We start from the raw sequence: 16,402 nt of genomic DNA, 5'->3' as shown, positions 1-16,402 counted from the left end.
GCTGAGGATGGAACCCTGAGCCACAGCCCCAACCCCAAATGTTTCCTTTTATAGCTCAGGCTGCCTCCTCAAAGATCAGAGGCCAGGAGGTAATGAGAATTAGTAAAATAATTTTCAAACTGTTTTCATTAGTAGATATCATATATATGTGTGATATATACATAATATCTTTAAAGAGTGTTTCAAAAATTTGGTGACAGTGTCTTTCTAATTTGCCTGAGGGAAATATATATATACACACACACACACACACACACACACACACACACATATATATCTCCATCCAATGGGGCTTGACCTGGACCTCTGAGCTACATCCCCACTCTATTCCTTTTATTTTAAGAGAAGGTCTCACTGACCTTGGGCTCCTCCAGCCTCAGCCTCCCTGAGAAGCTGTGCTTTGTTTTTGTGTTGAGGTTAAACCCAGGGCCTCGCCATGCTCAGAAAGCACTCTGTGTCTGAAGCCTAGCTCAGCGCCAGGTGTCACCTCTGTACCAGAGGCTAAGCCAAGGCTTCCCACCTGGATTAGTTCCCAGCACAGCGGGGAAGCTCCGCCTGAAAAGGGCTGGGGCCAAGAATCTGTCACTCTACCCAATTTCAGCCAGTGATTGGATGACGCTGGCTGTCATTCACGATGCAGAGGCGGGCCTGAAGGCCGGATGCTGGGGGAACTGCCCAATCAGTGCGCAGAGGGAGAGGAAGGGCGGGCCTTCCGCAATCTCTGGCTTTTCTCCCTCAGCGACTCGGCTTCTCATCCTTCAAGCCCAGAGTTCTCTGCTCCAGGGACTCAGGTGACTCTGCGCTGCCTGTGTCACCCCCCACCCCCATCTCGGGTGCCTGGAGGTTCCTCAGAGGACGCCGGGTCACCACAGAAGACAAAAATGGTGAGTTTGCGACCAGGGCTGAAGGTACGCGTCACCACCGGCCTTGGGGCCTGGTGAGCTGGGGAGCGCCGCGGAGTCGTGGCCCTGTCCCTTGGTCTCGCGGGGTGAGCTGGGTTTTGGGTTTTTGAGGTGAGCTGCTGAGCGTGGCAGAGTCCCCGCTGTCAGGTGGCCCTGGACCCTGACCCCCGGTTCCCTGGGTTTGGAAGGGCGGCTCAGGTCCCCGGTGTCCCCTTTGCTCCCTACTGGTGGCCCGACCCACTCTTCCCAACGTGGAGGAAGCAGGGCCACAAATGCACCCTCCTTCTCCCAGGGGAGCTCCTCCGGAGGCTGCTGTAGGTCCCCCAAATTGCAGGCGCCTCCTGCCTCTAAAAGCCACCTTCCCTCCACCTCACAGCTCGGCCAGACGTTCGTTCTTCCCACTCGGTCCAAATGGACACCGTCCGCTAATTGTCACTTTTCATCTAGTGAAACATTGGAGAGATTAGTTCTTTTCTTTTAATTGGGGACCCAAACCCGGGGAGCTTTATCAGCCACATCCCCAGCCTCCACTTTTACTGAATTTTGAGATCTGCACCCACTGGGTGTGGAAGCTGGTCTCCAACCTGTGATCCTTCTGTTACCGCTGTTTGCCGGTGACGAGTCCTTGCTTCCCCGAATGGTGAAGTATATCCCCAGAGGAGCTCCCTGAGGCAAGTGTGGAGTGGAAAGTAGAAGGTTTATTAAAGGACAGCAGAAAAGACTTCTCCCCGCAGGAAGAAGGGGACCCAAGTGGTGGAATCCCTCTAAGGGGGAGGTCTTCCCTCTTTTATAGCTAGAGTCTTCTTTCTGCTTTCCACACTTTGTTTCTCATTATGTTGCAGTGATTGAATGCAGGTGGGAAGGTCCAAAAGGTGGCAGATTGGTGGGCTGGAGGAGTAATCTGGGCAGGAAGGGCCTGGGGTGGCTTTTGGATTATGATTAAGAGTTCCTTGGAATGGATTCCTGCCTTGGGGACATCAACATTTCAATTGCTGCTCTGGTTTCCAGGACTCCATTCTCTATAAGGGCCTCTGTTTTATTTATCTTAGACAATATTAGACCCAATTTGCCTAACTACCGCTCTGTAAATCTGGCTTCACTTCTGCTTCAGCCTCCAAAGTTCCTGGGATTACAGGGCTGTCTGGAGGGGGCAAAACTGTGACTTACGCAGTCAAGGGGAGAAATAAAGAATGTCCACACACACTTCTGCCCCTTTCAATGCTCTATTCACTCAAATTACTCAATATAGTTTAATTGTATAGGTTCTTACTCAAGATAACAACAATCCTTAATGCTAGGCATTGCCATAGACAATCAATTCACAACAAACAATTCTAGATTCATTCTAAGCACTGGAAAACACACTTAATCATGAGAAGCTAATGACAGACATTCCCTCTGCATGCTAAGTTCAAAGGTCTTATGTCTTAGGCTTTGAGTCCAGCAGATGCACACTCACTCAGACCTCAGTGACCAGGTCTGTAACCAAGGCAGGCTTTTCCTGGTGTGGAGCAGAGGACCAGTGGAGGAGGAGGTTGTAGAGAGTTGCAGCTCTCACCAAGGTCCAGAGGAGGCAGTAGAGTTTGAGAATGGTGAGGATTTCACAGAGGCTCTGGAAAGATTCCAACTGATGGGATGTCAGGTCCTCATCAGGTTCTCCAGCTTAAGTGCATCCTTGTTTCTGCTGGCTGAATTCCTGTTCATCTGCTCTATCATTTATACTATATTTTGGGGCTTTTGATCACCCTTTCAATCCTTATCAGCAACCACCCTATTTCTCAATGACATCATTTACCCTGGGATCATCTCCATCCTGCTCTTCTTGTCTTTCCCTCTTATCAGGCAAGGACAGCCTGCCAGAGGCTTCGCTCTCTTTATCAGGGTGAGGGGAAGGAACTTGTTTGAGACCTTACTGGAGGGATCTGTGGATGTGCCTGGTGAAACTGCAGGTCTTTTAAAATGGAGTTGCTTAGGCTCAGGCCTAAGGCCATTCTAACAAGGCCTATGCCACTGTCCCTGGAAGAAGAACACTTTTGAAAGCATTTGTTTTCTATTTGTGAATATTATACTTGAGGGGAAAGAATAATCACTTAACAGTTCCCTGTGTTTGGTCAAAATAATTACTTTAAAAGGAAAAAAGGCATTTGTACATAGAACCTAGGGATATTGAATCTTGGGTTATGTTATGTTTTTATTAGTTATACATGGCATTATAATGCATTTTGACACAGTACACATAAATAGACTGTAACTGCTCCTTTTTCTGGTTGTACTTGATGTGGATTCACAGCAGTCCTGTAGTCATATATGCACATAGGATAATTGTGTTTCATTTTTTCTTCTGTTCTCCATCCCCAACTTTTTAAATTTGATTTTCAGATAGGGTCTGGCTATGTTTCCCAGCCTGGCCTATAAGTCCTGACCCTCCTTCTTCAGTTTCTCAAGCTGTTGACATTAAAGGCATTGGCAATCCCAGCTATGGAAAATAGTTCATTTTGATACAAATATTAATGAGTATACTCAGGAACATGGATTCAAGTGACCCTAAATGATGTATGTGTCCCACCCTGAAAGACAAGGATTGAACCCAGGGGCACTTAATCACTGAGCCACGATCAGTCCTTTTTAGATTGTATTTTGAGACATGATCTCAAGTTCCTTATGGTCTCACTAACTTGCTGAGGCTGACTTTGAATTTAGCAATCCTCCTACCTTATCCTCTAAAGCTACTGGAATTACAGTTGTGTGGCACTGTGCCTGGCCTACGTGAACTTTTATAGAAGAAAGTGTGTATCACTACATTAACCAATTGCATTGGTAGGATCATCAGATTGGTGGACTACAGAAAGAAAGGAAGGAAGAAAAAAAATTTCTTCTGACTGTTGTTATTACATTCTTACTTTGGTAGATGGTGGGGACTAGATATCTAGTAAGGGTAGTGATATATTCTGAGAAATTTAATAGTTTTGAGAATTGTGGTCTGATACAGAAATTAAGGTAATTGGCTATTAAAGGGCTTAAGATCGCCCAGGATAATTTTTGCTCTCCATACGGAATCCTGCCTTTCCATCCTCATGGTGGTCTGGTTAGCCAAGTCAAGTACTCTAAAGGTTCTTTGATGTAGATGCAACTGTATAGAGAACTTGAGTTCACAGCTGTAAAAACCTTGTGCTTCTCCTTTTATCTTCCTTAGGTGTAGACACCATGTCAGATTTCTTGGGCAGAGGTTCCCTTTGGACACCTCACAGGGTCCCATGTCCTCAGCCACTGTCCTCTCCTGGAGCTGCCACAAGGTGCCCACAGCTGCCCTGGTCCCTGCAGGGTGAACAGAATTCCAGGCCCTGGGTCAGCTCCTCCTAGAGGACAGCCTGAGGTGTGGGGTGCAGCCTCTCAGGGACGCTGCTGGGGGCCCTGGGCTGAGGAATCTCCTGGAACAGGCCTCATCTAGATAGCCACTTCCTTGGGACCTTGTTTTTCCCAAGCTCTGTTCCCATTCCTTGGAGAGAGGTGGCCAGTCAGCCTGTGGATGCTGGTGCTGAGGGTCCAGGTCACCAGTGATTCCTGCCCTTGTAGTTTCACAGTGTGATGGAGCGAAACCTCTCCCAGAGCATAAGCAACACCCACCCCAGTGCAGAGCTGTGCAAACCTGAAAAGCCTCGTAGACTGGAGTCATGGTCTAGGTCCCTGGGAGGGTGATCCTAGAGGCTTTCAGGAAGCATGACCAGAAGAGGTCATGTCCCAGATGTCAGGGACCTTCCCTGCCCCTTGAGCCTGACACATGTGTGCTCCCTCAGCACCAAAGCTTTCTGTGTATCACTTTGAAATGATCTGCTCACATTTTAGGCCCAGGTCTATTTTTTCAGAGCCAAATGGGATGGATTATTATTAAACAGGCAAGAAAGAAGTTCATTTTAAAAAGTCTAGTTACATTTCCATTGAGAAAACAATTACAGCCAGGTACAGTGGTGCACACCTGTGATCCTTGCTGTTCCAGAAGCTGAGGCAGTAGGATTGCAAACTTGAGGACAGCCTTAGCGACTTAGCCAGGCCTTATGTCTGGGGATGTGACTTATCAGTAAAGTTCCGCTGGGTTTAATCTCTGATCCCAAACCAAAGAAAAAGAACAGAACAGAAAAACAAACAAACAACAACAACAACAAAAATAAACACATCTAATTTATCTTTTGCTACCCCTGAGTATGCATAGAAAATTGGTGAGATTTGATCCTGTCTTTTCAATGATTTCTAATTGAAATCCATGTCCTAGATTCCAGAATGCCACTTAAGATACAGAGAAACTCTGTCTACCATTATTGCTGCAGGAAATGAATCCATTTCTACAAAAATTGTGGTGGATAAACTTATGAATTTGATTATATGTAAATTAGTTACAGTCGTTGACAAGCTCATGAATTTGACAGGAATGACAGTTTGTTGTTGCTGTTGTTGTCTGGACTTGGCAGGTTCATGTTACCTGTGTGGTTTTTGGTATCAGGAATGGAACCCCGAGGTGCTTAGCCACTGAGCCACATCCCTGGCCCCTTTTAGATTCTTCCTTTTGAGTCAGGGTCTTGCTACATCTCCTTGGGCCTCTGACCCCTGAACCACTGGGGTTACAGATGTGTACCATCACACCCATCTTCATTGGAAGTTTTAAGGACAATATGGCAATACCTAAACTACCCAACTGTGATCATTTAAAAATCACTGAATACTTTATCAGTGAAATAATAAATGACACCTGTTTTCCGAAAAGGAGATATATATATGTCTCAGTGAGGGTGCTGATCCTCTCACAAGCACTCCCACCATGTCACCTGATTGGTGTTCCCTCCTAATTACCTCCTCCTAGGGCTACCCATTTGGGAGCTGGCCTTTTAGCTTATGAAACTTGGGAGTAACATAAATGCTCTCTCTACTCTCTCTGTCCTGTACAGTATTTTCACTGGTGTTAGATACAGTGTACTATTTTCATTTTAGATGTAGTTTTTCTAAGTTCACCCCAATAAACACAATAATCCATGCCCTGAATTTCACATAATTTACTGAAATGCTCTTTGTTTTTTCAAAGAGTGTGGATCATGGGCAAGTTCAGTCTCCTTTGTAAGAAAGTGTGTTGTCTTTTCATTGATTTTTGTTGCCTCTCATTGTGTATCTTTTGTATTATAATCTTTTTTATCACTCATTACATATATTTTCAGGTTTTTTTTTTTTTTTTTTTGTGTGTGTGTGTGTGTGTGTACATGGACTGTTGAGGATTGATCCGAGGGCTATCAAGTTCTTACTACTGAGCTACTCTCCACCCCAAGAAAATTAATATTGTAGACTGGCGTTTACTTATTTGCTGATGTATAGAGTGCTGGGATTGAAGCCAGGGACTTGCTCAGCTTATGTTGTCCTCAAAAATAAATAAATAAATAAATAAATTTCAATGTGTGAGCAGCAGTTTGGAGGTGGGCAGGTGTTTTACTGCAGAATAAACCTAGAGGCACTTGACCACTGAGCATGTCCTCAGCCCTTCCTATTTATTATGTACCTATTTATTTTTATTTTTATTTTGTATAGTTGTAGAGGGGCAGAATACCTTATTTTTGTTAATTTATCTGTGGTGCTAAGGATCATACCCAGTGCCTCATACTGTAGCTCTGCCACTCAGCTTCAATCCCAGTCCCCCAATTTATTGTTGAAAACCAACTTTCACAAAATTTCTGAGTGTCTTGCTAAATTGCTGAGAGAGCCTCCAACTTGCCCTTTCCCTGCCTTGACCTCCCTAGTGGCTGAAATTACAGGTGCACACCACCACACCAGCAGTTGGAATACCTTTTAAAGATTTATCATCCAGGGGTTGGGATTGTGGCTCAGAGAAAAAGCCCTCACCTAGCATGTGTGAGGCCTTGAGTTCGATCCTCAGCACCACAGAAATATTAAATAAAGGAATTGTGCCCACCTAGAACTAAAGAATAAATATATATTTTTAAAAAAAGATTTATCATCCAGTTTCTTTCCAGATGGAAATAGTATTGAAAATCAGTTTCCTTGCTTTTGTCCATAGTTTTGAAATTTCTAACTACGACTTTTCTTCTTTGCTTTATTTTTTGCATTATTATTTGGGAAAGGTTTTCATTATGTAATATTGTTTTTTATGTTTATATTTGTTAAAGTTTATGGCATGGTAGTTTATTCACTTCCTTATTAAATCAATTTTGTTTTTCAGAGCCATTTTACACTTATAGTTTGTTAGTCAGTGTTCTCTAGAGGAACAGCATCAACACGAAGTGTGATTATAAAAGGGGACTTATTAGATTGGCCTACTTGACCTGAAGCTGGATGTCCACAGTGACCATCTGCAGCTGGAGAGCTTGAGAAGTAGTAGCTGCAGAGTCCAAGAGGCTGAAGCGTCAGAACAAGAGGGATCAGTGGTGCTGCCCTAGTCCAGACCAAAGGTTCTGGAAACTCCCTGGAGAATCACAGGCAGCGTCCACTTTGGGAGAGTGAAGAAGGCAGAGTCTGATATCCTCAGGCCATTGCAGCAGCCATTGGAGAAGAAAGGCCTTTCTCTGCTGCTGCTTCCTTCTTCTTCCAACTTTTATTCCACCTAAGACACCGTCCTATTGGATGGTGCTGCCTATACCTAAGGAGGTTCTCTAGTTTGGTTCTCTGTTCCACATGCCAATCATTTGTAGACACACCCTCATGGACACACCCAGAGGCCTCTTAATCACAGGTATCTCTTAATCCAATGCTGTTGACAATTCAAATGAGCCATTACACATATTATCAAACACCCTTTCTCCACACTGTTCTCAACATTTTGCATTGCTGTTGGATGCTTGTTAGTTACTGAATCAGTGTCCTACATTTTATTAAGAGAGTGGATGAAGCTACACCTTATCATCAGGTGAAATCCATCCTTTATCTTGGGGTTCCTTCTCTGTGTGGTGTGATTATGTGTGTCCCATACTCTACATAATAATGTCATACAGAAGAGTTTCAGTGCATCAATAATGTTGTCTTTTCCAGAATGTTCTTGACTTGGAATGTTACTTCACTTGGCCATTTAAAACTGGATTCTCTCACTTTCCAGTCTGTCTTTAAGGGTGCTGTATCTTTCCAGGCTGCAGACCTCATTTTCTGGGTGATGTTCTTTGGTTGGTTAAACTGCCGGTTGTCCATTCAGCATTGAAAGGTGCATCTTCCTTGCTTCTAGCTTTGAGCAGTTCTGGATATGGCTGCTGTAGTCACTGCTGAGAAGTTTTCTGTGCACATGATTTTCACCTCATTTGCAGAGACACCTGGCAGTGTGGTGAATTAATTGTAGAGTGCACCATGTTTATTTTGTAAGAGCGTGACTATCTTCCAGAGAGAGTGTTCTTCTCTCCATTCACATGAGCAAGGGAAGGGTGCTTGCTGATTCATGTTTTCACTGTCTATTGGAGCTTTTAGTGTTTGGCATTTCACCCCTCCAGTTGAGTATCTGCTGGCACCTCATTGTTCATGTTGAAGTTTCCTAATTACATGCAGGTGAACATCTTCTCACACATGTGTTAACTGTGCCTATTTATTGATGAGTGTCTTTCCAAATCTTTTTCCCACTTCCAAGTTGGTTGCTTATTTTTTTACTGAGTATTCTTCATGTATGTTGTATACCAACCCAGTGTCATTATGTGTTGAGACAACTTTTTGTCCAGTTCTCCAGCATGTCTTCTCATTTTCTCAAGTACATCTTTTGAAAAACGCAAACTTCATTTTGATCAAGTTCTATTTACAAGTTTTTCACTCACAGATCATGTGTTTGATGTTGCATATGAAGCTGTCATGCCAGCCCAGATTTCTCTGTAAGTACTTCTTTGTTATGTTAGTGAAGTTTGGAGTTTTGCATTAGGTACTACAATGTATAGGCAATTTTTTCGTGCCGACATGTGAACCCTGGGCTTCCTAAGTGCCAGGCAGGTGCTTTGCTAGAGCTGCAGCCCCAGCTGTGTGTCCCACTTTGAGACTGAGGCTCCACTGGGAGTGCTGTGACATTTGTGAAATGAGAATGTTTTCTTTCTCTACATGTTAATTCATGTCCACTTCTTTGGCAACATTGTCCAAGAGAGTATATTTTCCATTGATTTTCTTTTGCTCCTTTGTCAAAGATCAGTGGAATATTTTTATACTGTGCGAAATACCACTGTGTCTTGATGATTGTAGATTTTTAGTAGCTGTTAACCTCGGGTAGTGTTCATCCTGTGAACTGAGTGTTCATTACTGTGTTGGTTGTTCTGGATCTTTTGTTACTGAAAACATAACTTAAAATATTTTTTATTGGGATTATATTGAATCCATAAATAAAATTAGTAAGAATTGATGGTAACTGAGGCTTCCCATCTGTGAACATAAAAGTATCTCCAAATATTTTCCATGTCTCTGATATTTTTATTAGAAGTTAGCAGTTTTTGTCATACAGATATTTGTTAGATTTATATATATAAGTATTTCTCTTTTATTGGTTCTGTGGCCCCCCGATTGGCAAGGACCACAGGCATGGCCTCCATGCCCAGCTTCCTGCTGTCAATAGTATAATAATTGTCCTGTTTATTAACATGACAACACTGATGTCACATTATTGTTTTTCATGATTCTTCAGTGGATTCCAGTAGCATAGAGGATCATGCTGTCTCTCTATGAAGACATTGTGTTTTTTTGAGCTTAAGTGTTTTTTCATTATTCTTGATTATTTAACTATTGATATAATCAATATTTATTATTTAGCTTTTTTTTTTTTAAGAGAGAGTGAGAGAGGCGAGAGAGAGAGAGAGAATTTTTAATATTTATTTTTTAGTTCTCGGTGGACACAACATCTTTGTTGGTATCTGGTGCTGAGGATCGAACCCGGGCCGCACGCATGCCAGGCAAGCACGCTACCGCTTGAGCCACATCTCCAGCCCTATTTAGCTTTTTGTTGTGATGGATAATGTTAATTGGTTTTTTAATCAGCCTTGCGTGTGTGCTGTGTTTCTGGGCCCTGCAGAGGCTGGTGTGAGTGGATCTGGGCCACTGGGCTTGACTTCCCACAGCAGTATGCTGGTCCCTGGAAAATGTTAACTGAGTTTTAAATTTGGCATCAGTCTTACAGAGCTGTAATAATTTCCTCTTGACTGTGTTTATAATTGTTTTTATTTATTTTTGGATTCAGTAAAGTATTGTTTGACGAATTTTTCATTCATGATCATGAGAGTCTTTCATAGTTTTCTTTTCTATTTAATACTTTTCTTTATCTATTTAATTTTGATAATATGGTAAAATATGCTAGAAAAAGAATTAGAAGGTGGGTTGGGGTTGTGGCTCAGTTGACGAGAACTTGCCAGGCATGTGCAAGGTCCTGGGTTCAATCCTCAGCACCACATAAATAAATAGGATAAAGCTATTTTGTTCAACTGCAAGTAAAAAAAAAAATAAATATAAAAAGAAAGAATTAGGAAGTTTTAACTCAACTTCTGTTGTCTGGAAATAACAGTAGAAAATTGGTGGCTGGTCTTAAATGTCTCATAGAAGCCTGTTTGAGATGTTAGAGCCTTGACTTTCTTTTTTCAGGGAGGGGGGTAGTAATTATATATTTTTTTAAAATTTTTGAAATGTGTTTTAGTCTTTCACAGTTAAATGTATAATAAATGATATTTGTCTGCAGAATAGTGGGATGAAGTACCCTTTGCCACTTAGATTTCAGTTTGCCTGGACCATCATTGTGATTAGTCCAAGACACCTGCTGTCACTCATACTTGTTCCATGCAACGAAGGACAGCCCACTAAAGGCTTTCTCTCAGGCTCCTATTAACCTCTGTTGATACTGTCCTGCTTCAAGTGTCATGTGTCTTATGTCCTATGCATGGTTCTTTGTGAGTGGCAGGGTCGTGTTCTTGTAGGTGGTCCTTTGGGCTGTTCCACACTGTGCAGAAATAATAGCCTGCTTAGAGACCCACATGGAGTGGCCTGTTTCACAAATAGCATGGGATAGTTCAGGATTCTGGGCTGCAAACCTGCTGCTTTAACACACCCTGGAAGTGCTTGTGCCTGAGGTTTCTTTGCACCAGCTGTGCTACAGGAACAGGGAATCTCTTTCATGACAGACCACCATTGTACATGTGGCCTATCTTGATCAAAGTGTCCTTGAGCAGAATGGTGGTATGTGTCTAATGACTGTACATGATCTGAGTGAGACATCTGCTGTTCAGAAGAGTTTGAGAATCATTGGACATTCATGGTTGCCATGAGGTTTAGGAAAGGATTTTCTGCTGTTAAGAAAACTATTTTTCAAACCGATATAATTTTGTAAAGCTTTTGTTTGGACAAGATAACATCTTGGGGTCATGGAGTTCTTTCTGAGACACATGCCATCTTTCCACACACCCCATTCTGCTTTGACATTAACCACCAGAAATTATTATATTGTTGTGTTTATTAATCATTGTGCTTGATTACTAATTGTGTAAATTTGTTCTGGAGTAAAGCTCCTGCAAACTTCTAGTTGTCCTCAGTGTAATCACCCAAGTTGAGCTCAGTCCCCAGTGAACACATTGTGACTATCTGTGTGGAAGATTGTCTGTTGTCTATGAGGGAAACTCTTTAGTGACTCCATACTCTGAGGGTGTGGGTTGGGGCTGATTCTAGGCACTTCTTTAAGGATGGAACAATTGACTTTCAGAAGGAAACAGGAGATCAGTAAATACCATGTTGTCTATATTAACTGTGTAGGCCCAGTGAGCCACTGTGGTTGTCAGGTTCTCTCAAATGCTGAGTTTTGTGATCCCAGCAATTTCCTACTCAGTCAGCTTTCTTTTGTAAGGGTAAGTAATAAGGAGGGTGGTAATATTAGCTCTCTACTGCACAGGATGTTGGTAAGAAGGTGATAGAGATGCAATCAACAAATAAGATAAGGGTGACCCGGGAGCCCCTCTTACTTCCTGTGAACTCACCAAAGGAAGGGTGTACAACACTCTACTATTTACCTTGTGTGGGGCCCAAATCTAGTGTTGGAGTGGCTGTGAAGAATTAAATGCACTGAAGATTTCAATGACCAAATCGTGGAATTAATCAAGAGGCCAGGGAATCATGTGATCTTCATGCATGTTGAGTATAGATTTCTCATGCTGTCAAATCTCTCCTGTCCTCCACTACACATTTGTGGGATATTTTAGATCTCAGTGACCTTTGAGGATGTGGCTGTGAACTTCACCCAGGAGGAGTGGGATTTGATGGATGCTTCCCAGAAGAACCTTTACAGAGATGTGATGCTGGAAGTCCTCAGAAACCTGGAATCTATAGGTAATAATTTGTGTATTTTTTTAATTGGAGAATTTGTGTTTATTTTTTTTTATTTATGTAGAACATGAAAAGACAATCAGTTGGTGAATTATTGTAGCATAAAATGCACTATGAATTTGGAAAAGCATTTCTAGCTCCTAGAAATTTATAATGTTTTGCTTTGGCATTTTAGGAATCAAATATGATGAGAAGAACATTGAAAATCAGATCAAAAATTTTGGGATCAATCAAAGGTAATTGTACTCACAAGAGGAATCCTTGAGGGAATCTGGGGATGTCATATAATTTTTAAAACCAATGCAAGAAATTTGCACAACTTTAAATGTATTTATTCTTATAAGATTTTTTTTACCAGAAATATATACTTCACTGGGACTGGGGTTGTGGCTCAGTGGTAGAGAGGTTGCCTTGCATGCTTGAGGCACTGGGTTCTGTTCTCAGCACCATTAAAGTCTATTGTCAACTGAAATAAAATATATATATATATATATATATATATATATATATATATATATATATATATATATATGATATTCAGTCTATTCAAAGTGCTTGACATGCAAAAAGTATTATGAAATTGAATATCTGAATATAACTATTTGGATAATGACCACAGGCAAGCTGTGTTGCAAAGCATTGTTTCCTCTCAATCTCTTTATTTTCTGGCTATTTGAACAAGTGAAAAACCTAGGCTTTACCTCATGTTGGAAGTACCCTTAACCTAGGACCTTAAATAAATACAACATCATGAATTAATCAACTATTAATAATATGCTGGTCATGAGATACCAATTCTTAAGCAATGAAAAAGTTTAATAGAGTAAATTCATGTGACTGCATTATGTGTGCCAAAGACTTCATATGCCCTTCATTCCTTCATAGGCAGATCACGTCTTACTATGGACCCGAACGCTACAAGCATGAAGAATGTGAAGAGAAGCCATGTGAATTGAATCTATACAGGAAATCTCTGGTTTCTCTCTCTCTGGTTTCTCTCAAAAGTGTTCATACACCAATGTTAACACAAACTGGAGATGGACCCTATGAAAGTACAGTATGTGGGAAAGTCATCAGTTGTTCCAATGACATTCAAAGGCGTGAAGATTCTCATACTGGGTGGCAACCTGATGAATGTCAACAATGTGATGAAGCCTCATCTTCTCCCACAGATGTTCAAAGACACATGAGAACACATAGGGGAGGTAAAGATTTTCAATGTGAGGTATGTGGGAAAGCCTTTCATTCCCCCACTTTATTTAGAAAACATGAAAGAACTCATGCTGGAGAGAAATCCCACGAAGGTAAAGAAGGTGGTAAAACCTTGGTTTCACCCACAGGTCTACACAGTCACGTGATCACGCACACTGGGAAAGTACTTTTTAAATGTAACGTATGTGGGAAAGACTTTGCTTACCAAAGTTTATTTAGAATACATCAGAGAAAACATACTAGAGAGAAACCCTATGAAAGTCAAGAATGTGGAAAAGCCCACACTACTTTGTCTTACCTTCAGATACATGAACAAATCCATATTGGCGAGAAGACCAATGAATCCCAACAATGTGAAAAAGTCTTCACTACTTCTTTATCCCTTGACAGACATGAACGAGCGCATACTGGAGAGAAGCCCTATCAATGTCAACAATGTGGGAAAGCCTACAGTACTTCATCTTACCTTCAGATACATGAACAAATCCATGCTGGAGAGAAGCCCAATGAATGCCAACAATGTGGAAAAGTCTTCACTACTTCTTCTTCCCTTCACAGACATGAACGGACGCATACTGGAGAGAAGCCCTATGAATGTAAGCAGTGTGGCAAAGCTTTTGCTCAATCATCTAACCTTCACTCACATAAAAAAACTCATACAAAAAAGAAACCCTATGAATGTCAACAATGCGGGAAAGCCTGCCCTACGTTGTCTTACCTTCAGAGACATGAACAAATCCATACTGGAGAGAAGCCCTATGAATGTCAACAATGTGGAAAAGTCTTCACAACTTCTTTTTCCCTTCACAGACATGAACGGACGCATACTGGAGAGAAGCCCTATGAATGTAAGCAGTGTGGGAAAGCCTTCACTAACTCCACTATACTTCACAGACATGAAAAAACTCATACTGGGGAGAAGCCGTATGAATGTCAACAATGTGGGAAAGCCTTCAGTACTTCTTCCTACCTTCAGATACATGAGCGGACTCATACTGGGGAGAAGCCCTATGAATGTAAGCAGTGTGGCAAAGCCTTCACTAACTCCTCTATACTTCACAGACATGAAAAAACTCATACTGGGGAGAAGCCATACGAATGTCAACAATGTGGGAAAGCCTTCACTACTTTGTCTTACCTTCAGATACATGAACAAATCCATACTGGAGAGAAGCCCAATGAATGCCAACAATGTGGAAAAGTCTTCAGTACTACTTCTTCCCTTCACAGACATGAACAAACACATACTGGAGAGAAGCCCTATCAATGTCAACAATGTGGAAAAGCCTACACTACTTTGTCTTACCTTCAGATACATGAACAATTCCATGCTGGAGAGAAGCCCAATGAATGTCAACAATGTGGAAAAGTCTTCACTACTTCTTTTTCCCTTCACCGACATGAATGGACGCATACTGGAGAGAAGCCCTATGAATGTAAGCAGTGTGGCAAAGCTTTTGCTCTATTGTCTAGCCTTCACTCACATAAAAAAACTCATATGGAAAATAAACCCTATGTATGTCAACAATGTGGAAAAGTCTTCACTACTTCTTTTAACCTTCACAGACATGAACAAATGCATACTAGAGAGAAGCCCTATGAATGTAAGCAGTGTGGCAAAGCCTTCACTAAGTCCTCTAAACTTCACAGACATGAACAAATGCATACTGGAAAGAAGCCCTATGAATGTAAGCAGTGTGGCAAAGCCTTCAGTATGTCCTCTAAACTTCACAGACATGAAAAAACTCATACTGGGGAGAAGCCCTATGAATGTCAACAATGTGGGAAAGCCTGCACTACTTTGTCTTACCTTCAGATACATGAACAAATCCATACTGGAGAGAAGCCCAATGAATGCCAACAATGTGGAAAAGTCTTCACTTCTTCTTTTTCCCTCTGCAGACATGAACGGACTCATAGTGGAGAAAAGCCCTATCAATGTCAACAATGTGGAAAAGTCTTTAGTACTGCCTCTAACCTTCACATACATGAACAAACCCATTCTGGAGTGAAGCCCTATGAGTGTAAGCAGTGTGGAAAAGCCTTTGCTAGATCTTCTCAGCTTCACAAACATGAACAAACTCATACTGGAGGGAAGCCCTATGAATGTAAACAGTGTGGCAAAGCCTTTGCTGAATCTTCTCAGCTTCACAGACATGAACGAATTCATAGGGGAGAGAAGCCCTATGAATGTCAACAATGTGGAAAAGCCTTTGCTACATCCAGTCACCTTAAGAGTCATGGAAGAACACATACTGGAGAGAAGCCCTATCAATGTAAGCAGTGTGGAAAAGCCTTTGCTCAATCCCATCATCTTCACAGACATGAAAAAACGCATACTGGAGAGAAGACTTATGAATATCAACAATGTGGAGAACCCCTTGACACATCCACTGAACCTCACATACATGGAAGTACTCATGTAGAAGAGAAGCCTAATGAATACCAACAATGTGGACAAGTCTTTTTCTTGTTTTTTCTTTCACAGACATGAAGGGACTCACACTCAAGAGAAACCCTATCGGGGCTGGAGATGTAGCTCAAGCGGTAGCGCGCTCGCCTGGCATGCGTGTGGCCCAGGTTTGATCCTCAGCACCACATACAAACAAAGATGTTGTGTCCGCCAAGAACTAAAAAAAAATAAATAAATATTAAAATTCTCTCTCTATGTCCCTCTCTCTCTTTAAAAAAATTAAAAAAAATAAATAAAAAGAGAGAAGCCCTATCAATGTAAGCAGTGTGGCAAAGCCTTCACTGAGTCCTCTCATCTTTGCTCACATGAACGAACTCATACTGGAGAGAAGCCCCATGAATGTCAACAATGGGGAAAAGCCTTTGATATATCCCATCAGCTTCACTTACATGAACAAACTCATATTGCAAAGAAATTGTACTGATGAAAACAATTGGCAGGGGCCTGGGGATGTGGCTCAATCGGTAGTGCGCTGGACTGGCATGCATGCGGCCCGGGTTCGATCCTCAGCACC

The 16,402-nt window shown here is 41.9% G+C and overlaps 1 protein-coding gene across 1 annotated transcript; it reads left to right on the top strand.

Annotated features, from left to right (window-relative positions):
- Positions 1 to 712: 712 nt before the first annotated feature.
- LOC308638967 (uncharacterized protein) lies at positions 713 to 15,297 on the top strand (the record flags this gene model as incomplete). Its single annotated transcript, XM_081276895.1, has 4 exons — positions 713 to 884; positions 12,080 to 12,206; positions 12,379 to 12,439; positions 13,806 to 15,297. Coding segments are annotated over exons 1-4 (1,683 nt in total), but the record flags the coding sequence as incomplete, so codon positions are not given.
- Positions 15,298 to 16,402: the final 1,105 nt, after the last annotated feature.

This window comes from Spermophilus citellus (assembly GCF_964194105.1).
Source record: "Spermophilus citellus genome assembly, chromosome: X".
Lineage (NCBI taxonomy): Eukaryota > Metazoa > Chordata > Mammalia > Rodentia > Sciuridae > Spermophilus > Spermophilus citellus.
This window is presented reverse-complemented; position numbering and strand designations above follow the sequence as displayed.